At 40.9% G+C, this 25,100-nt stretch overlaps 1 protein-coding gene across 4 annotated transcripts in view; it reads right to left on the bottom strand.

Annotated features, from left to right (window-relative positions):
- The window catches only part of CAMSAP1 (calmodulin regulated spectrin associated protein 1), a 74,695-nt gene that overhangs the window by 26,347 nt on the left and 23,248 nt on the right, over positions 1 to 25,100 (bottom strand). For 3 of the 4 annotated variants that reach the window (XR_010022101.1, XM_063081544.1, XM_063081546.1), the window contains exons 4-8: positions 13,931 to 14,011; positions 12,792 to 12,824; positions 9,966 to 10,107; positions 2,876 to 3,015; positions 2,688 to 2,784 (exon numbers count right to left, since the gene is read on the bottom strand). Coding sequence is in view for 3 of the 4 variants with exons in the window: in XM_063081544.1 (XP_062937614.1) it covers positions 2,688 to 2,784; positions 2,876 to 3,015; positions 9,966 to 10,107; positions 12,792 to 12,824; positions 13,931 to 14,011 (493 nt within the window). In the remaining variant the exon portion in view is untranslated. The remainder of the gene's footprint in view (positions 1 to 2,687; positions 2,785 to 2,875; positions 3,016 to 9,965; positions 10,108 to 12,791; positions 12,825 to 13,930; positions 14,012 to 25,100) is intronic. The other variant, XM_063081545.1, reaches the window with a different exon arrangement.

The raw sequence follows: 25,100 nt of genomic DNA, 5'->3' as shown, positions 1-25,100 counted from the left end.
TGAGCCCCTAACATGGCACCAGTCCTTGAGGAGACCAACAAACTCCCTGCTGGCAAGCTGATTACATTGGGCAACTTCCAGCCTGGAAGGCCAGTGATTCACCTGGACAAGAGCAGACATTCTGTGTGTGAGTGTTTGCCTTTCCCGGTCGCAGGGCTTCAGCTGGACCAGTATCCAATGGCTAACAGTATGATCCAGGGCACAGGCTCCCACATAAACCATAGCAGACCAGAGACACACCTCCGAGCAAGGGAGGTGCAAAGCAGGCCCAGGACCATGAGGCCTGCTGACCGCGTCACATCCACAGGCAACCATAAGCTACAGCTGCTCCCTGGCACTCCCAACTCCTCATTCCCAAGGACCAGCAGGACAGAAGAGGGGCCGCCATTAAGACACCTCAGGCTTTGGCAGATTTGCAGGTGCCATTCCCTCCCCAAGTCCTGCAGCCTCCCAGTCTCCCTGTCCACTTTGCCTGAAAAGAGAACGCTTGCCCTTGGGAGGTCAACCCTCCTCGCAGACCCACTACCTCCTGGCCATCCGCCTCCACGGCACACAACACCGCTTCACAGCTACGTTAACCAAACTGCGTTTCACATTTGCACATACAGCCAGCCCACCGCAGCACCTCACACCCAGTGGCTGCTGCGTGAATCCACGTAACAGAGCGAGTCAGAGGACCCGCAAGAACCGCAGATGGACGTCTGTAGCATGACCTCCAAGAGCCCCACAGAAGGAGAGCATACCAGCCAGGACTTGTGATGGGCCTATTGGAAGAGACCTTTTCCACTGGGCACAACAGGCCGAACCACCTCTTAAGCAATGGGAGGTCTCACAGGTTCTAGAGCTAGGGAGAATCATGACAAAGGTAGAAAGGAGAGGCCAGAGTAGACAGAGCTGTGAGGAGGCCACGGCATTAATGAAGGCATACAACAATGAAAGCATATTCTATCACAAAAGCAGGAAGACTGCAAATGAGTGTAAAAACAGTAGTTAGCAATAGCCCCGACTAGAGCTAACCTGAACTAAAATGAAGGAAATGGGGTTGATAGTGACTACAGTATTTCTGGCTAGAAGATGGAATAGGTGTCCATGGAAGACGAGCTAGGACGGAAAGTTAAGTCTGGGGATGAAAAATCAGTTCAAGGCCATCTGTGAGGAGCTGAGGTGATCTGTCTGAGAAAATTTAAATGCAAGGTAAACTGACAGTCTTCTGAATTTTTTGTCTATCTCCTTACTGTAAAACACAATATATACATAGAAATCACAAAAAACATATGTAGACCTTAACACCGTAGAGTTCGGCGTGCTTTTCAGCTTTATATGAATAAACTCATCCTGTACATGTTATTTTGGATCTTCACTACTACGAGATTGTTCCCTGTAGCTGTAGCTCACACACTTCCAGTGTTGTATAGCATGCCACCGTAAGACACCACAATCTACCCTCCTGGCTGTAGGTGCACATTCGGGAGCTTCCTTTCAGCTACTTGCTACAAGCACAGATGCTCTGCACATTTCTTCCCTGTCCCCTGAGGCACAAGTGCCAACGCTCCCCGGGGCACACACAATAGGTTCGGGTGTGCTAGGCCACAGGGCAGGCAAACCACAACACGGGGTAACACCAAACACTTCCCACCAAGGTCACTCCAGTGTATACTCTCGCCAGCAGTGATGAGAGTCCCACTGCCCATCACCTTCCCTAACACCTGAGACTGACCAGTTGCTTTGCTAAGCTGGTGGGCGTATATATGTGTATCACTTATTCTAATTTGCCCCTGAATACTAAGGCTGAGCATCTTTTCCTAAGTTTACTGGGCTTCTGGAGTCCCACTTTCATAAAGTAACCTATTCAGTTTTTTGCTCATTTTTCTATTGATTTTTCTTTTCTAACTGATATGAATAACCTCTTTATATATTCTGGATACTAGTTATTTATCTGTTGTATATGCTGCAAGTATCTTTCATGGGGGGGGAGAAAGTCTTAATTTTATTTTATTTATTTTGTGGGGAGTGGCAGCAAGCAGGTACAGGGATTCGAACCCTTGACCATGGTGTCATCAGCACTGCACTCTCCCAGTCTTAATTTTAATGCAGCTGAATTATCAATCTCTTCCTTTGTGGCTAATATTTTTGTATTCTTTATAAGAATATCATTTCCTAACCCATGGTCATAAAGACATTCTCCTACATTATCTTCTTAAAGCCTCCCTGATTGTCAATGCTGGCAGATTATTTTACTCTGTGGTAAACAGATTTTTTTCTCCCTTACTTTAAGATTTTTTCTCCCTTACTTTAAGGGGAAAAAGTAATAAATTTGGAACATGAGAATAGCCACCATGGAATAGAGTTATACTTCCCAACCAGCATCACCTGGAAGCTTTTCTCCAAATTACTCAGGCCTGTCCCTTGGATTCTGAGTCTGCAGGGGAAGGCGGGCCCAGGGCCGCACAGTCTGAAAGATCTCTTCCAGTAACTCTGATGTGGACCGCGATGGAAAGTATCAATACGACAAACGAATGTAATGACACAGGTCTCTGCTTTTCCAAAAGAAACTATTTAACTATAAAAACCACTGTTATACCAAAAATGAGGAACCAATTGGTTATTCAGAAAGGACACTTTCTGGATACTGTACTTGGAATCTCTCAAAGAAATCACTATCAATGCATGTAAAGTTTGTCACTTACCATCTTTCAGCTCCTGAACATCCCTTGGCTGAACAAAATCTGGTTTGACATTTTCAAACCACCAAAAGAGCTCAGCAATAAAAACCATAACATTCGGCTGAAAGAAAAAACAAAAACAAAAAACAAGGACAATAACTAGCTTATTAATACACAGTTTTAGAAGGGTGTGTTTAATAATCCATTATTACCTTTAACACTAAGGGAGCATACAGCATATCTTCCAAGGTGAGATAAAAACACTTATTAAGATATTCGTTGGAGAATTCTCTCAGAAGCCGAATATTATACAGACTGTCGGCCATTGATGTTACCTCCTTCAAGCATATATCTAATAGATAAAAAGAAAAATTATAATTTATTATAATGGTATTCTGCCTCATAAGAGGGAGAAAGAGTGTAATTCTGAACTATAAAAACATTTTATATGAAGGTAGTGGTAATATTTAAGGTAAAAGCATTAAGAGATTTAAAGATTACAGTATTAAAAGTAACATTAAATACAGAAGGAAAACACTCAGGAAAAAGCTGGAGAAATCTCCAGGATCTGAATTTAATGGCTAACATTTAAAAAGCATAACAGAAATTACCTGAAATTTGGAAGACTTTTAGTTTATAAAACAGCCTTGCTGCATGCAGCTAGTAAATGTTTGACCAAGTTTCTTTTACCAACTGGAAACTTTCTGAATGAGGTTATTTCCATGTTTACAAAGTGGAGGCGAGGGAAGAGCATAAAATGTTAAATGTCAGACTTATCCAAGTCCACTCAGTGGTAATACAAGAATGTCACCAATCACAAAACTCAGGTGACTATACAGAGCACACAAGCAGCTGGCTGTTGGCTATGAGCATCTGGGGTAAGACAGTCTTCCACCTGATGTTGTTTAGCAGGACATTAGACCCTCAATCAGTAAATGCCAGTGCAGGCAACAAGTCACTGTGGCCACTGAAAATGCCACCTCCTGGTATGGGGCGGGGGATGGCCTTCAGACTAGAGCTGCTAGGACAGCAGGACACAGCTCAAGACTGCATTAAAAGTAGCTGATTGAGTTAACTTTGTTTTGCCTATAAATACTTACATATTAAAACAAAGGAATTTGAAAAATAAGTTATTTTTAAGTACATTTTATTCCTAAGCGGAAAAAAACATTTTGAAGTGTTTAGAAGTCTATACAAAGTAGATTGACAGCATCCAGATTCATTAATGAATTCTGTCCTACACAGTCCCCTAAGCAGTATTAAATTCTCAAGAGAAATCTGTTAAAAGCTGAGTAACTGTGCACATTTATATCGCCAAGAAATGTTTCCTTTCTTAAAAATTCTGATTATGGGGGCCGGCCCGTGGCTCACTCGGGAGAGTGCGGTGCTGATAGCACCAAGGCCCCGGGTTCGGATCCCATATACGGATGGCCGGTTCGCTCACTGGCTGAGTGTGGTGCTGCCAACACCAAGTCAAGGGTTAAGATCCCCTTACCGGTCATCTTTAAAAAAAAAAAAAAAAAAAAAAAAAAAAAAAAAATTCTGATTATGGAATATTACAAATACAAAGATCAGATCCCCATACACCTTCTTCCCAGATGGAACAAACATTAACATACCTCATCTGTGTCAGACACTGTTTTAGAAATAACACACCAAAGATACTGTTGCAGCCCACCTCCCTCTCCAGAGACGCTGCTCCTCAAGCCGCCCCAATTCCCTCTTGTTCCTGCTGGAGTATTTTGTCGCATATGGTCTGTACCTGTGAGCCATGTATCAACAAACAACAGTGTTGTCCTGGCTTTGTTTTATTTACATTAATGATATCAAACTGTGCCTATCATTTTTGCAGCCTGTTTTTCCCAAAACTCAATATTATGTTTCCAAATAGATCTATGTTGATATAGGCAGATTTCAGCCATTCATTTTAATGGCTATGTTAGTATTCCATAATTTTTGCCTACAGTGGAAAATGCTGCAATAGCCAAGCTTGCGTGTGCTCTTTGCATGTGCACAGACAGGCATTTCCACGGTACACTCCAGGGAGGGGACTAGCTGGACCACAAGCTACACACACCTCCTTGGGATCCTCGCCAATGCCCTCCTCCCAGCTGTGGCCCCAGCAGCATCCGCGAGCTTGTTCCCCGGACCTCCACCTCACCATTACACCTTTCAATTTCAGGCCATTTGAGGGGCCGTAAATACCTCCTTCTGAAACAGCACGTCCCTGATTACTGGTAGGTTTACCCTTCTTGTTTACCGGCCCTGGCCATAAAGACTTCCTCTTCTGTGTTGCTCTGGGTTGTTCATCTTTTCCTCACTGATTTGTGGGGATTCTCTACGTACTATGGTCACAAAGGGTTGTGTGACAATCCTCTGTCAGTTTATACTTGTTGCAAGTATTTTTTCACAGATATAGTTTATCACTTAATTTGGTTTGTGACATCCTTTTGTCACAGAGGTCTTTTACATTCTATTATGGGTAAATGTAACAATCTTTTCTATTATTTGTGTTTTGTAATTTAAATAACCCATCCCAATACCAACATGATAAAAATATTTTCCTATACAAGAGTACTTCAAAAAGTTCATGGAAAAATAGAACTGAAAGAGAGCATATTTAAAAATATAATACACTAGTATATTATAAAGATAGCCTTATATTTTCTTCTCAAAGTTCCTAAATTTTGCTTTTTAGGTTTACGTCTTCGATCCAAGGAAGGGTGCTCCTGTCTCATGTGGGGCAGGGGTGTCACCATACTTTCCCCACATAGATGGCCGTCTTTCAGTGCGTTCCTGCCCGGCCAGCCCTTCCTCTCCCTACAAGCTGTAAGGCCACCACAAAGGCAACAGCCCCTCCAGTTCTTTTGCTTGGTTCTATGCATGTTTCCTCTGGTCCATGTGACTATCCCTGAACCAAAACCACACTATTGTAGTTAATGTAAAATTAAACAAAACTCAATATTTGTAGAGCAAGTACCCTACCTTCTTACTCTTTGAAATTAAATTGGTTAAAATCTGGGACAATTTAAGCAACAAAATAAAGTAACCCACTGAATAAAACAAAAATCCATGGGGCCATACTAATATAAATCAATATATGAATAAATAAATAAGTGAGAAGAGAAAGCTCTTCCCTGCAGTAGAATGCTAACTAACAAGTGGAAAGGGATCATGAGGTTAGAAACCAACAGGATGATCACACTAGCAGTGAAGGATTGATGAGAAATGGGGTACTTCCATTGTCCAAAGCCTCTCCCCATAAACTACTGATTATAAAGCGAAAAATAGTAATCTTAAAGTGGAGAGAGCCAGCACACCCCACATGAGCCAAGTGAGCAAAGCTGGTGTCGTGGACATAGGCATGTAACAACATCATGTGCCCAAGGGGACACGCCAAGGAGGACACAGCACAGGCAAACATCAGCCAGACACTGCCAGGGTACACTCAACCAACTCAATGACCTTACCCCTGGAAAACATCAAGGTCAAGAAAGACCAAGGCTGGGAAACCACTACAGGTGAAAGGAAATGCCAAGGAGACGTGACAATTAAATACGATGAGACACAGGAGTGGAAGGACGTCACTGGGTCTGAACAGGGACTGTGGGTCGGTCAGTGTGTCCGTATAACTGTCCTGATTTTCCTTGTGTTAAAAGACTGCCTCTGCTCGCCAATTACTCTCAAAAGGTTCAGAGAGAGAGACAGAGAGAGAGAGAGAGAGAGAGAGAGAGAGAGAGAGAGAGAGAACATAAATGTGACAAAACGTAACGACTGGAAGACCTGGGTTGAAAAGTGTACAGGAATTCCTTGAACACTCTGCTGTAGATTTTAATTTATATCAAAATGAAATGTCACAAAACACGGACTTTGCCCTTTTGTCCTAACTCATCCACATGAATTTCTGCCTGGCCTTGTCCATTTCTGTGAAAACAAAAGCAGAGAGGTCTTCAGATAGTTCATGGGAAGATGCGTACTACTTTTAATTCGGTTTTTCCATGAACTCTTTGATGTACCCTTGTATTTACTGCACTGGCAATAAATTTACAGAACAATCTGGATAAATCATACTTTTTCTTAAAATTTTACTTTATCATATACAATGCGTTTGATTTTTGTGGCCGATTTACCAGATCTTCCCTCCCCCTCCCTCCCATCAACTTCGTATCTGTTTGCTTGTCTTAACAACTTCAAGGAATTGTGATTGTTGTGTCTTCTTCCCTCCCCCTCCCATTTGTGTGTTTGTTTATTTTTAGCTCCCACAAATAAGTGAAAACATGTGGTTCTTTCTGCCTGACTTATTTAAAATTTATAATTTTATGAAACTGACTTGGCATACAGGCACAATAAAAAAGTTTATAATTTTTTCTGAGATCTTTATTTATTTATTTATTTTAACCGGTAAGGGGATCGCAACCCTCAGCATGGTGTCATCCGCACCACGCTCAGCCGGTGAGCGCACTGGCCATCCCTACATAGGATCCGAAGCTACCAGCGCCACACTCTCCTGAGTGAGCCACAGGGCCAGCCCTGAGATCTTTATTTTCAAAATTTTTTTTACATTTTTTTCTTACATCTTTTTTGTTGAATTTATTCCCTAAGTGCTTTATAGCTCTCACTGTATTACAAACAGGACCTTCATACCAAGTGGGCACTGAGCACTGGGCAGGCGAGCAGAGAATGCACTGGCAGGACACAAAGGTGCCACTGCTGCCCCTGGGCCTTCACTCAGAACCGCGTCTGAAGCAGTCTGGGATCAATAAGGGCTAACAGGTTAAACCGAGTCACTAGTAAGCCAAGAACTGCCATCACATGTGGGCAGTGACTTTTCACAAATGATCTTCTGCACCTACTGAGATGATCACACAGAACACTGTTTAATTGCTAAATTCTTATTTTCTAATAGTTTACATAGGATTTCCAATATTTATTAACAAGGAAAGCCAGCCTATAATTTTCCTCCTGGTGTCAGGAAATAATCCCCTTTTACAATCCCTCTGCAGGCAGTCCATCTTTTCCTGTTCTCTGAGACAGTTTATGTAACATAGAAGTTGTTAACTCCTTGAATGTTTGATAAAACACCCCAGTAAAAAGTCGGTCCATATGGATGTATTTTTTGACTACTAAGCCTATTTATTTTGCAATTATAGGTCTAGGTTTCCCAGCTCTTCAATTTTCTTCAACAGAAAATTGTCGATTTCATCTAACATTTCAAATGTATATTGGCACACAAATATTCGCAGTATTCTCATTCATTTTAGTGTCTACTAGATCTGCATTTATATTCTCTTATTTACTATATTCTTTATTTTTGCTCTCTTTTCTTGATCAATCTTTCCAGAGTATTGTCTATTTTATTAATCCTTTAAAAGAACAAGCTTTTGGTTTTACATATTGTCTACAACTTTTTAATTTTTTCTATTTTATTAATTTTTGCTATAGAATTTACCTAAAATTTCTTAATTTTTATTTTGACATAAAGGCTTTAAAAAGCCAAACTGCATTTTAAAAAGCTTAAGAAAAACAGCTCTCTGCCCTGCCCTCCCCCCGCCCTTTTCCACTCTACCTGTGGCCTAACATTCACCTTGGAAAGACAACACTCTGTCCTGTCCTCAGCCGTCACTGAGAGACAGACCATTGACCTGCTGTCACAGCAGATGATGATGACAGCCAGGTGGCCCTCCACGTCCCTTCCCCAGCCTCTCTCCCCTGTAGTCACATAGCAGGATATATGGTTAAATCCAGTGACTCTCTGTTTTACTGTAACTATGTAACTATTTCCACAGCTGAGCTATACAGTATCTCTGCTGACACTCCTTATACAACTCGTTTTTCCTGGACTTAATACATGCCTCACTTCCTGTACTTTGTTGCCTCTGAGCTGGGCTGACCCACCAGCTTCCTCCTGGCCTGGGCCTCTGTCCCTAGTACACTCCCAAGACTGTCCACAGAAAGGCTGGCACTGGTGCATTTCTGAGACACGGCGTTTCTACACTACCCTCCCACCTCCTCTTGATGATTGTGCTCCCTGGGTAGAAGGTCACTTTCCCTGGCATTGGAGTCACCTCCCAGCTGTATTGCTTCCAAGACTGCAGCCGTGGAATCCGGGCTGCCTGTCCTGTGTTTGACCAGTCTTGTCTCGCCACAGCTCTCCAGGAGTGCCTCTTCCCCAGTCTGGAGTCTGCTGCAGCGTGCTCTGCTGGGGCCCTTCTCCACCAACCATGCTGGCTACCCTGTGGCTCGTTAACAGTTGGCCACTTCTTTCCTTGGGACATTTTTCTATATTTTCTCATGGCTAAGTTCCTCTCTCCAGTTTTCTCTGCTTTCTTTCTTCCTAGACTGGTCCTCAGATTTTTCCACCTCTTCTCCCTTATTTGTCATCACTTTTTTATTTGACTTTCTGGGAAATCTCTGTCATCTAGCACTTGGGTGAATTCTTACATTTCGGCACCCAAATGTTCCCTTCCCAAGAGCTCTTTTGAGTCTAATTATTTTGCGTGTCCTTATGAGACACTGTCTTCCAGACATTCTCTTCCCGCATCCTGCTCTTGGTCCCCAGCTCCACCACCCACTCTCATCTCTAATATCTTCTCCTCCTCCCCTGCACCACCTCTGCTGATTTGGGTTCTCATTTAGGTTGGTGGCTTTCCTCCAATGTCAGGGGATCTTTGGCTGCCCACTGGGTCTAGGAAGTGACCGGGCAGGGAACCAGCTGTGTACAGAGGACGGCCAAGCACCACTGGCTGTGGGTGTCTCCCCTGAGCCAGTCTCTGCAGAGCAGACCCCTCCCCATTCAGCACCTGAGCAGCCTGGTACGGTAAGCCAAGCATGGGTCAGAGGCTAACTACAGAGGGCAGACCAGGAGGAGAACTGGTCTCGCCTTCCAGCATAAAGAATTTTACACAGAAGCTCTGACTTCAGGGTATCACCCCTCCCTGCCTGCCTCTGTGCCTCTGGTCTGAGACTAGAGCCTATCTGGTCCCCCCATCTCTTGAGGGTGTGTGGGGAGGACACTGTCCCAGGCAAAGGGAACCTGGGCTCTCACTGCTCTTCAGGCTGACTTTTAAAGAATACCCAACACTCCTCCCCCTCCCCCGACCAAGGCATCCATTACCCCATCCTTTCCAAGTACAATTTCTTCATCAGATAAAATGAAGGTTAAGTATATGCATATCATCCTCAATTTTTCATCTGTATGCTAATACCACATCTGATATTTAAGGATTCGGTGTTACTCTGTTTTGGATGTTTTTAGTAATTGGATCAATGTACTCTGCTCAAGGGAAAGTGGTCTGCACTCACCATCCAGCTTCATCTGCTCGGGGCAGTAATAGTGGATCACAGCTAAGAGAGCAGCGCCGTCACTGCCGTCTCTCATCAAATCCTCCAACAGCGGGAAGTATGGTGACTGCCTAGCAGAAAGGTGCTCTCGTCGGTAGCGGACCTACGGTTGATGAAAGGAAAATGGTCTCTGTACATGCTGCCTCCTCACCCCCATATATGTTACAGGCGCACCATCAGATCAAAAGTTAACACAATGCCTCCCTGGACAGCATGGAGAACAAGTACAGTCATCTGGGAAAGTTCAAACATCTGGATCACGTGCTTTGCCTGGAACATATATGTCAAGATCTGGGGAACAGGGCTTCATGGCCAAGCAGCTGCACTGCGTTGCTAGAGCCACCAGGACCAGTCTAACTCTAAACTGGCGCTGGAGGCGGAGGCAGCCACAGAGGAGGCACACACGGGAAAGGAGGCAGAACGCACATCTACACTACCAAAACCCAACACACGATAAACTAATGAGAAACAAGTTAAATGGTGAACGTCCTAATGCATGGCCTAAGTTACTGTTACTTCTCTAAGTGTTACCAGCATTATCTCAGCCATTAATAAAAATACAAAACAGCATTAATACATATTTTGATAAATTTCAGAAACCAGATTAGACAAAATTGCTCATAATACAACAACCAGCCACTCTAATAACTGCAATGAAGCATCAGGAAACCAAATCCATGCAAAGTACTCCATAAAACAAATACTTGTTCATGGCTTCCATACTTCTGCATTTAGAGGAAACAGAGTGCATGGCATCCGGAGCCGACCAAACCCTCGGATCGGCTCCCATGGCCAAGTGCCGGTTCACAAGAGCACAGATACACAGGCTGCCTGCAGCTCCAGCAGCCTACAGTGCAACTTCCATAATACAGCTTTAAGATATGGCATTTCCCACCAGCCACATTTTCTCCAGAGGAGGAAAAAACACAATATAAACTAGAGAAAAAAAAACCAGCACAGAAAACAAAACACAACACAGATTTCTGAGAGTTATGCAGATAATTCAACTCAAAGAAAAATAGTCTCTCAGCAATATAAAATTTCAAGTTATCTCAGTTAAGTATATAGTGGAAAATAATATTGATGCTTAATAGAAAACATCTGTAACACATTATTTTAAATTTAACAACAAAGCAATTGCATGTCAATGAACTGTGTTTCAACACACACTTTAACTTGTTTCTCGGAGCCCACTGCACACTCTACACACACACCCTGCCTCATACTGTACCATACGTGCACAGTCCACGGGCTCCAGCATGCAGTGCAGCACGGCATGCGCCAGGCCAGGCTTCCACGCGGACACAGGAGACGCACAGCGAGCGAGCACAGCCATGCAGTGAAGCAAATGGTTTCCCAATTAAAGACGGATGGAGTGGGCTTAAAATCAGGTAAAACACTCCCTGCGCTACAAGGATCCAGGAAGCTTGTGTGTGACTGCCTTGCAAATCAGTGTTTTCAAACCCCTAGGCTGTAAAGTCTTAAGATAAAACCTCTGAACCTGCCCATCTTTACCAGACCTTTCCATACTTATCCTCATCAACCTATTTACTGAACACCATCATAGAACAGTTAAGTAGTTATAAACTGTCTAATAAAAGAAACTTTAAGGGACTCTGTTCTTGGCCACATTTTTCTGTTTTTATGAAACTCTCATCTGAAACCTTACTTGCTGTAGGACAGCTGAATTTTCTGAGCCCTTGACTAAACCATGTAAATGTATTAATATTTAGCTCTTTAGCCTTCAGGATTCAGAAGTTAAAAGATATGTAAACATTCATAAATGCTTTTCTCTTCTGTCTTATTAATATATTTCAAAGAGAAAGTAAAATGATCAATCAGCTCTGAGGCAGAATGCATCACTGCTCAAGGGGACCCCATTTACCAGTGACATCCTTTGGTATCTCCTGTATGACAGAATTCAAAGGATAATCTGGTCCAGGTGATGAAAGTAAAGGACGCAGGCAAGTAAAGGAATGCATATAAAACCATCTGCAAAAAGATTGTGTTCTGAAAGTTCGTGTGAAAAGGCCCCATTTGAGTGCCATGCGCTTTCTCCATAGGGACAGGGTAACAAATAGGTTCCGTTTCCAGAAAGGGCCACAAGGTGGAGTATAACTAGAATTGTAGAAACAAATTACTGTTTTTTAACTTTGTTATGATATTAAAATTCATTCTTAACTACAGAAATCCTGTGTCTGTGCTAACCTAACACAGACCCTTGTCTGGGAGCAAGGGAATGCCCCGTCCCCATTCTGCACAGACCAATGCAGCAGCAGTGGCTGCAGCACCCAGGACAAGGACAGAGGAATCAGACCCTAGCAAGAGTTCACTGAGTCCTCAGCACCCTCCCACCAGGTGCCTCATGTTTATAACCAGTATTCAGTTACTAAGAGATGTCATGGTAAATACCACTGCTAGGTGAGGTAACATCAGATGTAAAAAATAACTGGGGTAATCAGATAACTTCTCATTCCTTCTAGTATGTATTAGAAAAGAGAATGCATCTTGTCTTTTATGTTTATGTTGGTCACTTAAAGTAGTAACTAAGAAAATGGGCAAAATGTAACTTCAAATTCCAAAGTGCCATATTACAAAGAATATTCAACCCAGACTCAGGTCATCACTCATACTACACAAAGTGTAATAACAATCCCAAGGTGGACATTTAAACAAACAAACAAACAAACAAAAAGACAGTTTTGGGTGTGAGCAATTTTTAATGGAAGCAAGTAGTTGCGACAAGATGGCTCTGAAGATGGCAGCTGGTGGCTTGGGGTCACTTACAGGCACTAACTTCCAATACCACTTGGAAGGAGACTGCTCAGGACGCAAGAGAAGGAAGGAGGAGAGGAGCATCAGCAGAGGAGGTCCACAGGAGGACGTCCCGCACACCTCCCCACGGCGCTTATGCAGCAGAGGTGGGACAGCCCCGTAAGCAAAGTCTTTCAGGTGTACATGACCGTGGGCATGTTTATCATCAGATGATTAAAATGAAAGATTATAAGTCACCTCCACAACACTATCCCTTGCAGTAGCAAAGAATACTTTGGAAACTTGGTACAGGCTGGGTACCAAAAAGCAATAAGTCAACTCTAACTCAGGAAGAGGCCAGTGCTTACTTAGTCTGTGCCCATAAGCTTAAAAGTGTCCCTCTGAGGAACAGAGAGGAACATGATGCACAAGATCCAGATAAGGGAGGCACATACAGGAGCCTGACTTGCCACCCACCCGGCTAACCAAAGAGTGAGCAGTGTGTGGTGCCCACGGAGGGAGGGAGGAAGCAAGGGTAAGAAGGCATGAAGCTTCTCCAACAGGGAGACCGAACAGACGGTCTGGCTGCAGCATATGTGCATTTAACTGAGTGGATTCAGTCACCCACATGCTTGGCAAAAGAGAAAATAATGCTGGGAAGAGACTAGTGACCAGAATGTGTACACAGCCGTCTGCACCACTTCATTAGACACACAGCATGTACCCATCTGAACCACAGGCAAAGGGGTTCACAGACACACCTCCAGCTATGCTGCACCTCACAGCCAATTTAAGGGACTGTCAAGGGCGCCTTTAGCAACAGGCAATTTACTCCTCGTTTGCTGAGTTTTAGACACTAACTCCAGGGAAGCCCTATGTCCCTGACTCTTTAGCTTCCCAATTTCTCCCAACACACCCTTCATCCTCCTACAGTTCAACACAAAAACGACCCCTTTCCAGGGAGGGATGAGGGACAGGCTCCTGGGGTCGCCTCTCATTGAAGCAGTGAGAGCCCACCAGGTGAATCCAAGAGGCTGGCTTCTTTTTTGGTAAATGAAAATAAAGAATAAGCAAGTAGTAGTTACTGATAAAAATCTTTAAAACTGGGACCAACATTAAGTTAGGGTAACATTAACTTAGTACATTCCAGAGAAAATAAATTTACCCATTACCTTTTGATGAGCTGGACTTTCCAGTAACTGCTGCTTTAATTTAACTTCTTTCTCTGTTATCTCTCTCATTTTAAGATTCACCTGAAGTAGAAGAAAAATGCATTAAAAAGGCGATTGCTTTCCCACACTCATATCCATATTGCTACTTTACCACCCAGAAACCCCCACTTGACCTGCTGTAACTGACTCCTCTACGTAGTATTCTTTAGGCCTATTATACAGACACAGAAATATATGGATTCCACATGATCCACACTTTGCATGGATGAAAAAGTCAGCCTGCTACTACCAGGAAATAACCATGCCTCCCGAATGCCAGTGAGAAGTCTGGCCCTCACAGCACAGTAGAATCACTAAGGGACGGCAGTGGCCACTCACTAAACAACACTCGTGCAAAAAGCATAAGTTCAATAGCCTCGGCAGGCACCACTTACAAAACGGCCTGGTGGCAACGCCGCACCACAGAGCCCAACTTGTGATAGGCCACACGTCTGATCACACAAACACAACAGTCATACAATTTCATTATAAAAGTTCAACTGGACGCCTCGTAAAAAATTAACACAGCTTCTTAGAAATTTAAGTATTAACTCAAGAGTACCAAAATGACAGTTACAAAATAATAATGTGGAGGAAAACCTGGTCAGTGCTTAAAGGGATGCAGTGCAAGCTGTAACCAGATGAAAAGGCACAGAACAGACTGTTGTATCATTAAATAAGAATACAGACAAGTGAACTCATCATGCAAATCAAGAAGGTAGAAAAATTATTTTTAAAACTAAGAAAAAGACAAAGGAATTACCAATATAGATAAAATGTAAAAAGCAATGAATTAGGAAACAGAAGAAAGGACAAGTAAACCCACAATCACATTTTGCAAGCATGACTAAAACAGCCCTTTGGAAAATCTAACCAAGAAAAGAAAGAAAATACCAATCAATATGCAACATGAAGCAAATAATCATATTTTTGGAGGTAAGTAAAAACCATTTAGGGCCGGCCCATGGCTCACTTGGGAGAGTGCGGTGCTGATAACACCAAGGCCATGGGTTTGAATCCCTATATAGGGATGGCCGGTTTGCTCACTTAGGAGAGCGTGGTGCTGACAACACCAAGTCAAGGGTTAAGATCCCCTTACCGGTCGTCATCTTTAAAAAATAAATAAATAAATAAAACCATTTAAAAAGTACCATGTAACAATAAATCCTTCTTCTTAAAATGTAAATTAATTTTAAATATTTAATGAAATGGGCTTTTTAAAGAAAAATATAAATTACCAAAAAATCAAGGAGGAGACTAAACACGGCATATTAAACATTTTCCTGTATCTCTGATGTCAAAACCACACAGAAAGCGAAATTTAAAAGCAGGAAGTCCACAGGACAAAGAAGGAAACAGGAGAATATAGCAAACAAGGGAAAGATGCAAAGCCCACTGGGGGGCTGCTGGTGCAGAGCCAGGGGAACCCAAGCATGGGAAGAAAAGACAGGGCGGGAGTGGATAAAACTCCCCCCAAGACGCCTCCCATCCTCGGAATGGAGAGTGGGGCTATAAATGGGAGGACAAGTTGAAAGTAGGTACTGAATTTTAAAAAACAAAGTTGGGGTGAGAACTGTCAGCCCAGTCCCATCCCATCCATCCCATGAAGCACCCCCAACAGCAGAACAAAACAGACCGTATCTTTATCTCAGGAAAACTATCAACCAAGAATTCTATATCCAGCCACAATATCTCTAAAGAGTGAATGCAAAATAAAAACTTTTTCAGAAAAGCAAAAGCTGAGTGAATTCATTACCAGCAGGACTGCCTGAAAAAATACTAAAAGTTGTTTAGGCTGAAGGAAAACGATACAAATGGAAACATGGATGTTCGCAATCAATTCTTAAAGCATGGCCTGTGGACTCCAGGGAATCTCTAAGATGCTTCCAGGGACTGACTACCCAAGGTCAAAACTATCGCCATAAAAAAGACTAAGATGTCCTGTACCTCCTCACCATGCTGAAGTCTGCATTAACAGTGCACAGCCACGGTGGTAAAACCAATCAAGACACTGGCACCAAAGAGTCGTCACTGGATTCTTCACCACCAACCACCCACAATAAAAAAAAAAAAAGAAAGAAAGCCAACTTCACTTACAAAAGTCCTTGATGAAGCAGTAAAAGCTGTAACAGTTTTTAAAGCTGAGTGACCAAACAGTGAGTAGGCACAGCACCTCTGCCACACATGGAAAGACCACCACGACCCCAGGACAGTTTGTGTGCAGCCGAGCTGTAAGCTAAACAGCTAACAAGCCACAGCTACTTGCACTTGCATGCCTGTACAATACTATCTCAAAACCAATGAGGTGTTAACAAAAACTAAATGAAGTGTATATCACTTAAGGAAAGCAACGGACAATATTCATTTCCAGTGATAAAATGTGAATTTAAGATAAAAATTAAAATTAAAATTTTAGAAAACGTTTCTGCCACCAAAAGCTAAATAGTTTTCTATTATGTAAAGGCTTTTCTGATGAGATTGGTAGTGATATTAATGAATGTGATTTTTAATATTTATCATGAAATGTGACAACATTTGCAAAATCTACATAACTCAGTGAAACAATTTTCCAAACAACAAATGCAAGATGTTACAAAATCATGGGTGGGTAATAGATCCAGGAAGAACGCAAAAAAAAAACAAACAGATTTTAATATAACAGTGTATAAAAAGTTCATTGATCTAGTCTAGCATCCAGAATATATAAAAGAACTCACTCAACAATAAAAAGACAAATAACCCAATTTAGAAAAGGGCAAAGAATCTGAATTAATATTTCTCCGAAGCATATATATAAATGGCCATAAGCACATAAAAAGAGGCTCCATGTCACTGTGGAATTGCAAACCAAAAAAGAAAATAACGAGGAAACCAAACTGTTGTTAAAATAAGAAATTGTTATTAAAACAGTTATTAAAATAACAATTAGCAAGGATGGGGAAAACTGAAATGTTCAGATGTGGCTGGTTAGAACATAAAATGGTACAGTTGCTGTGGAAAACAGTTTGGCCACTCCTCAGAAAGTCAAACATAAAGTGACCACACAACCCAGCAATTTCACCCCTAGGTATACGTACCCACGAAAAATGAAAACATATGTCCACAAAAAAAAAAAAGAAAAAGAAAAAAGAAAAAACAGCAGCATCATTCTCAATAGCCAAAAAGTAAAAACAACACAAATGCCCACCAGCTGATGAACAGATAAATAAACTGTGATGCTATGACACAGTGGAACAGTATCCAGCCATAAGAAGGAGTGAAAATGTTACACCACAAATGAACATGTTATACCATGAATGAAGCATGGTACACCATGAATGAAACTTAAAAACATCATGCTAGTGGAAGAAACCAGACACAAGAGACCATATACCGTATGAGTCTATCTACAAGAAATGTCTACACTGGGCAAATCCATAGAGACAGGAAGTAGACTGGCTAACCGTCAGGGGACAAGGGGAGGAGGAAACAGGGAGTGACTGCTGATGGTACGGAGTTCTTTTTTTTGAAGTGATAAAAACGTTCTGGAATTAGATAGTGGTAATAGCTGTACAGCCTTGTGAATATATTAAAAACCAGTGAATTATACATTTTAAAAATAGTGAATTTCATGACATATGAATTATATCTCAATTTTTAAAACAAGTTAATTGATGATGGTTTCAAATTCCATATTGCAATTAATCTTTGAGAAACTACACTTGCCAAGTTCTAGTGTACTATCAAAAACAGATGTGCACACTTATCTCAAAAGAGTATGAAAATACTCTCCCCTCTCCAACTACAGATCTATGTGAAGCCACATTTTCTTCATACACTTCAATAAAAACAACATATTGTAACAGATTAAATGCAAAAGCAGATAGGAGAATCCAGCTGTCTTCTAGTAAGCTGGATATTAAAGAAACTTACAAAATTGTAAAATACTGCCACCTTCTAATTCCTTTGTTTTGGAAAATAGTTATTTTTCACTAAAAAACATAAAATATTAATATCAAATAAGCTTACTGCTATTTTTAAATAAATTAACAAGTATTTTAAATTTTTCTTATTTTAAATTTCTAATATGGCAAATTTTGATAGATTAAAGTTTTATTTAAAAGTTCTTTGAGGTCCACAGTAATTTTTAAGAGTTTAAAGGGGTCCTGAGATCAAAAAGTTTGAAATTTTTGATCTGTTACAAAAGAATGAAGACCAACAAAAATAAAAAATATGTGGATAAATATTAGTGACTTTTATTCTAAATTTTAGCTACTTTAAAGGATAATTGGCCATTGAAAGCAAAAACAGAGTGTCTGGACTGCTGTGAAATGAATGACAGCAACACAGCAGGGGAGACATGCCTTCTGTGATTTGTGAAATGGCACAGCTTCACCTGTAAGCAGCCCATGGTAACCTAGAGATGCAGACTGTATGTAACCCTAAAGCAACCCCCTAAGAAATACTGGTGATAAAATAGAGTACTAAAAACTACTCAATCTAAAATAAGCCAGAGAAATGGAAAGACAAAGAAAAGATGAGATAAACAGATATCAGACAAGACGGTAAAACCTAGCCATATGAATACTCATATTAAACGTGATTGGTCTAAACATTGCAACAATAAGGCAGAGATTGTCAGTGGAATAAAAAGCAAGACCAATTCTACAATGTCTACAAGAAACTCATTTTAAATGGAAAGACAGCAAGAGGTTAAAAGTAAAAGAAAAGAAAAAGACACACCACGCAAACACTATTCATAAGAAAGCTGGAGTAGCTGTATCAATACTAAATAAAGTGGACTTCTGGCACAAGTATTATCACTGGGATAAAGAGAGACATTTCGTGATTACAAAAGGGTAAATATTACTTTACTATCAAGATATGAAAATCCTAAAAGTGTGTGAACATAATAACAAACTTTAAAAAGCAACAACTGACAGAACAGAAAGGTGAAACAGACAAAATGACAGCTAGCAATTTCAACCCTCCTGTCAGTGACTGACTGATATAACCAGAAGACAGAAAATCAGGAAGACCACAAGAGACACGATAACCACTAACAACCAATTTGAACTGCCTCTTATAAAACACTCCACCCAAAAATAGTAGAACACATATTCTTTTCAAGTGCACATGTGCAACATTCTGTAAGACCAGTCACATGGTGGACCATAAAATAAGTCTCAATAAACTCAGAGGGACTGAGACCACTTAGCATATTCTCTGACAACAGAATTGAATCAGAAATCAAAACACAAAAAGATATCTAGAGCCCCCCCTCCAAATATTTGAAAATCAAATAATTCAATGATAAAACAAACAAGAATCCACAAGTGATAATGAACAAATTTTTTAAAGAATGATAAAAAACATAACATATAAAAACTCATAAGGCACAGCTAGAGCACTGCTCAGAGAGAAATCAACACTTTAAAATGTTTGTATTGGAAATAAAGTAAGGTTTAAATGAGCTAACCTTCCACCTTAACAAACTAGAAAAGGAAAGCAAATTGAATCCAAAACAAATAAAAAGAAAACAATAATGAAGGTAAAGGAAAAAATTAAATATTAAACAATAAAACACATCAACAAAAACTAAAAGCAGATTTTTTAGATGATTAATGAAGATGATAAACCAAGATTGAGGGAAAGAAAAAAAAGAAATTACCCATATCAGGAAACAAAGAGGAGATATTACTACAGATCACAGGTAAAGGATAATAAACTTTATGCCAATAAATTCAGCAACTCACATAAAATTGACGAATCCCTAGAGAGTCACACCAAAACTGACACAAAATTAAAAAGAAACTCTAAGTAACTTACATGTATATTAAAGAAATTAAATTCATAATTAAAACTCCCCACTGAGAAAACTCCAGGCTTCACCAGTGAATTCCATCAAAGATTTAAAGAAGAAATAATACCAATCATACACAACTATTTCACAAAATAGAGGAAAGAATACTTCCAAACTCATTTTTTGAGGCCAGCATTACTGTGATACCAATAGAAGAAAAATACATTATAAGAAAAAAACTACAGACCAACATCTGTCAAGAATATTGATGCAAAAACCATCAACAATACATTAGCAAATTGAATCCATCAATATATAAAAAGAATAATAATCACAACCAGTTGGCATTTGTCCTGGGGATGAAAGGCTGGTTCAACACTCTAAAGTCAATTAATGTAATTCATTGTATTAATAAATTAAAAAAGAAAAGCCATATAATCATCTCAATAAATACAGAAAAAGCATTTCACAAAATACGTATTCATAAAAAAAATACCTTAAGCAAACTAAGAATAAAAGGAAACTCCTAATAAAAGGCATCTCCAAAAAAAAAAAATACAGCCATCATTTTAATGGTAATGGAGTGCTTATACCCAACGATTAGGTATAAGGAAAAATGTCTACTTTCACAACTTTTATGCAGTATTCTACAGGGGGCCCTAACCAGTACAAAAGGCAAAAAAATTTTTAATTTAAAAAAAAAGCATGCAGATTAGAAAGAAGTACGACTATCTTTATTCACAGACAACACTACCTTCTATATGGAAAATGTTAAGGGATTTTTAAAAATATCACTAGAACTAATAAGTTTAGCAAAGTCACAAAACATAAGGTCAATATACAAATTATTAATTGCATTTCTATAGACTGGTAACAAGCAACCAGAAAATGAAATTAGAAAAATACCATTTATATCAGAACCAAAAACACGAAAAGTCTAGGAATAATTTAACGAACTATACACAAGACCTTACCCTGAAAAACTATAAAACACCACTGAGAGAAACTGTAAGTCTCTCATATAATGAAGAGATATCACATGTCTATGGACTGGAAGACTCAACATCAATAACACATCAATTCTCTCCAAATTGATATAAATTCAATGCATTCCCAATAAAAACAACAGCAAGCGTTTTCTGTAGAAACTGAAGAGCTGATTCTAAATTTCACATGGATGTGCAGAGAACCTAGAATAGCTAAAACAATTCTTTTTCAGTAAAAAGGATATGATTAGAAGAATTACATTATCCAATTTCAGGTATTACTGTAAACTAGTCATCAAGATCGCATGGCCGTTGACATAAAACTAGACACACTAAGATCAGTGGACAGCAAAATCCAGAAACAGACTCACATATATGTGGCTCAGTTGATTTTCAACAAAGGTGGCAAAGTCAATAAGGAAAGGAAAATCTGTTCCACAACTGGTTTCAGAGCTGCTATCTATACGAACAAAAAATGAACCCCAACCCTTCCCTCACGTCATTCACAAAAATGAACTCAAAGTGGATCATGGAGGTAAATGTAAGAGCTAAAACTGTAAAACCTCTAGAGGAAAACACAGGAGAAAATCTTCACAACCTTGGAGTAGGTAAAGATTTTCTAGATAAGACACATAAAGACAAATCATGAAAGGAAACACTGATAAACTGGACTACAAAAAACTTAGAAGCCTTTGCTTTTTAACAGACACTATTAAGAAAATGAAAAGGTGGCCAGACAGGGAAAAAATGGTCACCAAACATGTCTCTGACAAGGCACTTGATTCCCAAATATATGTATTTCTAAAAGTTCCTGCAACACAATAATAAGACAACCCAATTAAAAATGTTTGAACAAGCATTTCAAAAAGGAATATACACAAGCATCTTTACTCACTGGGGAAACGCAAATTAAAACTACAAAGAGATACTACACATCTGCTCAAATGGTAAAAGACCATAACAGGTACTGACGAAAGTGTGGAGCAACTAGAGTTCTCCTGTCTCACTAGTGAGAGTTTGAAATGAACAGTGCAATCACTTTCAAAAATATTCTGGCAATTTCTTCTACAGATTTAACTTAAATATACTTTTTTATTTAAGTTATATATACACTTATATGATGACACAGCAGTTCTTCTCTTAAAATTTACCCAAAGAAATGAAAATATATCTGTATAAAAAGGCTTGCACACAAATGTTCCTAGCAGCTTTATTCAAAATAGGCAAAAACTGGAAACAACTCAAGTGTCCAACAACAGGTGAATGGATAAACAAATGATTGTATATTCACACAATGGAATTCTATTTAGCATAAACAGAACCAAACTATTGATATATGTAATGCCACAGATCAATCTCAGAAACATTTTGTGCAGTCAAAGAAGCCAGACGCAGAAAAGCACATACCACATGATTGCATTTTTATCAAGAGCTGGAAGAGACAAAACTAACCTACAGCAAAGAAAGCAGAGGGATTAACTGCAAAGGAGTACAAAGGAACTTATCATAGGGTGCTGGAAACTTTACCTTGATTGTGGTCATTGTTACACAGACAGAGTCACTTATCAAAACTCAAGGAATCTGATGCATTCATCACATGTAAGTTATACCTCAGTGAAGCACGGGCTTGCACAGAAACACTGAATACTAATATAAATACCGGGTAAGAAAAAAGAAGGTCATGTAAACTCCAGGAGAAACAAAGTATGGTATAGGAAAAGGAATGCAAGCTTTGAAAACAAGTACCCAGTCATAGTAACAAAGTCTGACCATGGATGTGCTCAAAGTTGTCCATGCCACCCCAGGAGAGCAATGGGGATAGAGCAGGAGGCCACACGTGTGACCACAGCAGAGCGGTAGGGATGGAGCGGGAGACCACACGTGTGACCACAGGAGAGCAGTGGGGATGGAGCGGGAAGCCACACATGTGACTACAGGAGAGCAATGGGGATGGAGCAGGAGGCCACACATGTGACCACAGGAGAGTGGTGGGGATGGAGCAGGAGGCCACACGTGTGACCAAAGAGAGGGATGGGGACGGAGCAGGAGGCCACACATGTGGCCAGAGGAGAGCGGTGGGGATGGAGCGGGAGGCCACACGTGTGACCACAGGTGTGTGGTGGGGATGGAGCAGGAGGCCACACGTGTGACCAAAGAGAGGGATGGGGACGGAGCAGGAGGCCACACGTGTGGCCACAGGAGAGTGGTGGGGATGGAGTGGGAGGCCACCCGTGTGACCACAGGTGTGTGGTGGGGATGGAGCGGGAGGCCACACGTGTGACCACAGGAGAGTGGTAGGGACGGAGCGGGAGGCCACACGTGTGACCAAAGAATGGGATGGAGACGGAGCGGGAGGCCACACGTATGACCAAAGAAAGTGGTGGGGATGGAGCGGGAGGCCACACGTGTGGCCAAAGAATGGGATGGGGACGGAGCGGGAGGTCACACGTGTGACCACAGGAGAGTGATGGGGATGGAGCAGGAGGCCACATGAGCTGTACTCATCATCTGTGAGAATCCTAAGTCAGTAGATAACGTCTCCTGGTGACAGGTCAGGAGCCAGGAGATAGAAACTAGAATAAACATATAAGGAAAGTAATGCCTGCCTGCTGAGTATCTGGAGATCATCTTCTATGTACCCACGAAGTCCACCAGCAAACAGAGGGAAGAGCCACCTGGGAAATCATTTATAAATATATGGCAAATATATGAGAAACCTGATCAAGTAGAAGAAAAAAGGAACACATCCTCTTCCCAAAGAAATAGGGGCAAAGACAATGAACAAGCAATTCACTATAAAATAGCCAAACATATATCTATTTTTTTTTGGACCGGTAAGGGGATCGCAACCCTTGGCACAGTGTGGTCCACACCCAACATCCCTATACAGGATCCGAACCCGCGGCCTCAGCACTACCAGCGCCGCACTCTCCCGAGTGAGCCACAGGGCCGGCCCCATATATCTATTTTTTAAACTTCAACTTTACCAGTGAATGAAAAAATAAAAGACTATTTTTCAGCTTTCAAATTGGCAAGTATTTTAAAATAATGCTCTATACGTGGGAAGACATGGAAAAGACACCTACACAGACTAACAATATGAACAAAATGGTACAATCTGTATGGCCGGATCTGGCAATAAAGAAAAAAAACAAGCAGACGTCTTTAGAAACACTTCTATGGCAACCATTCCCCTAGCAGGACAGCAGCCTCAGGGAAATCATCAGAGGGAGGGGACAACCCAGCCTCCAGCAACACCGAGATCAGAGAGGGCTGACTCTGTGAATCTGACCCCATGGGAAGGCGCTCGCTGTATCTTCCTGGGAACAAACCTCAGCTTATACCAGGATATATGATACGCTCCCAATTGTGTTTTTAAGTCTATATGTTACATCCAAATAAATAAAAACTCGAAGAATTATTATCAAAATATTACCCACTGTTAAGAATGGTAAAATCATGGGTAATTTTTATTTAGTTGTTTGCTCAGCTACAGTCTCTAAATTTTCTATAATAACGATGTCATTTATTTTATAAGGGGTAAAAAAATCAACAAAAGCTGTTAAAGAAAAGTTAAAATTTGAATTTTTGACTACAGGAAGCTCCTGGTAGGGTTACAGGAATGTCACCCCAAGATTCAGTCTCCCATGGAAACGAGCCAGTCCTGAACACCAGTTTTTAACCAATTTTTTGCAGGCACTTCCCACATACACAAAACCAGGGGACAAGTGAGGCATGGTGCCCCCCACCAGGAGGCACCCTTATGGGCAGGGGGGAGTGGGGCAGAGATGGCACTGGCAAATGTCCACATCCAAACACGGGCCTGGAGGCTCCACAGTGAGTCCTAGAAAAGCCAGCAGCTTTCTGCCCTCTCTCTCATGGGACCACAAGATTTAAGGGGTCTGCCCCTCCACCAGATTCCTCAAACCCACACTCAGGTAGAAAACCAATTAAAGAGTGGGGCAACTGTCTAAGAAGAAGTCACAGCGTGAGCCTTCCCCCTTCCTGACATAAAGAGTCACTTGTCACAATGACGGAGGCAGCCTTCAAGGGGAGCCAGCAAACAGAGTCACTGGCCCAGCTTTGCACATGCAAACTGCAGTGTCGAGTCATTAGAAATATCTCAGGTCTCCCATCCAAGCACACTAGCACGCTGTGCACAGAGCTGCACAGTCTATTTCCTCTGCTCAATGCCCTATTTGAACACTTTTGCAAATAAGGAGGCTTAATAACCAAGGTAATCCTATAATTACATACTACTGAAAATAAACATTCTTTATACATTATATAAAAAATTACACTGTAAATTTCTAAATGTAAAAGGGGAAAATAGTATTTAGCAAGATATTATTATATTCTTAAT

The sequence above is a fragment of the Cynocephalus volans genome, chromosome 17, assembly GCF_027409185.1.
Source record: "Cynocephalus volans isolate mCynVol1 chromosome 17, mCynVol1.pri, whole genome shotgun sequence".
Classification (NCBI taxonomy): Eukaryota; Metazoa; Chordata; class Mammalia; order Dermoptera; family Cynocephalidae; genus Cynocephalus; species Cynocephalus volans.
Note: the sequence above shows the minus strand (reverse complement) of the source record. Positions and strands in the feature narration are given on the sequence as shown.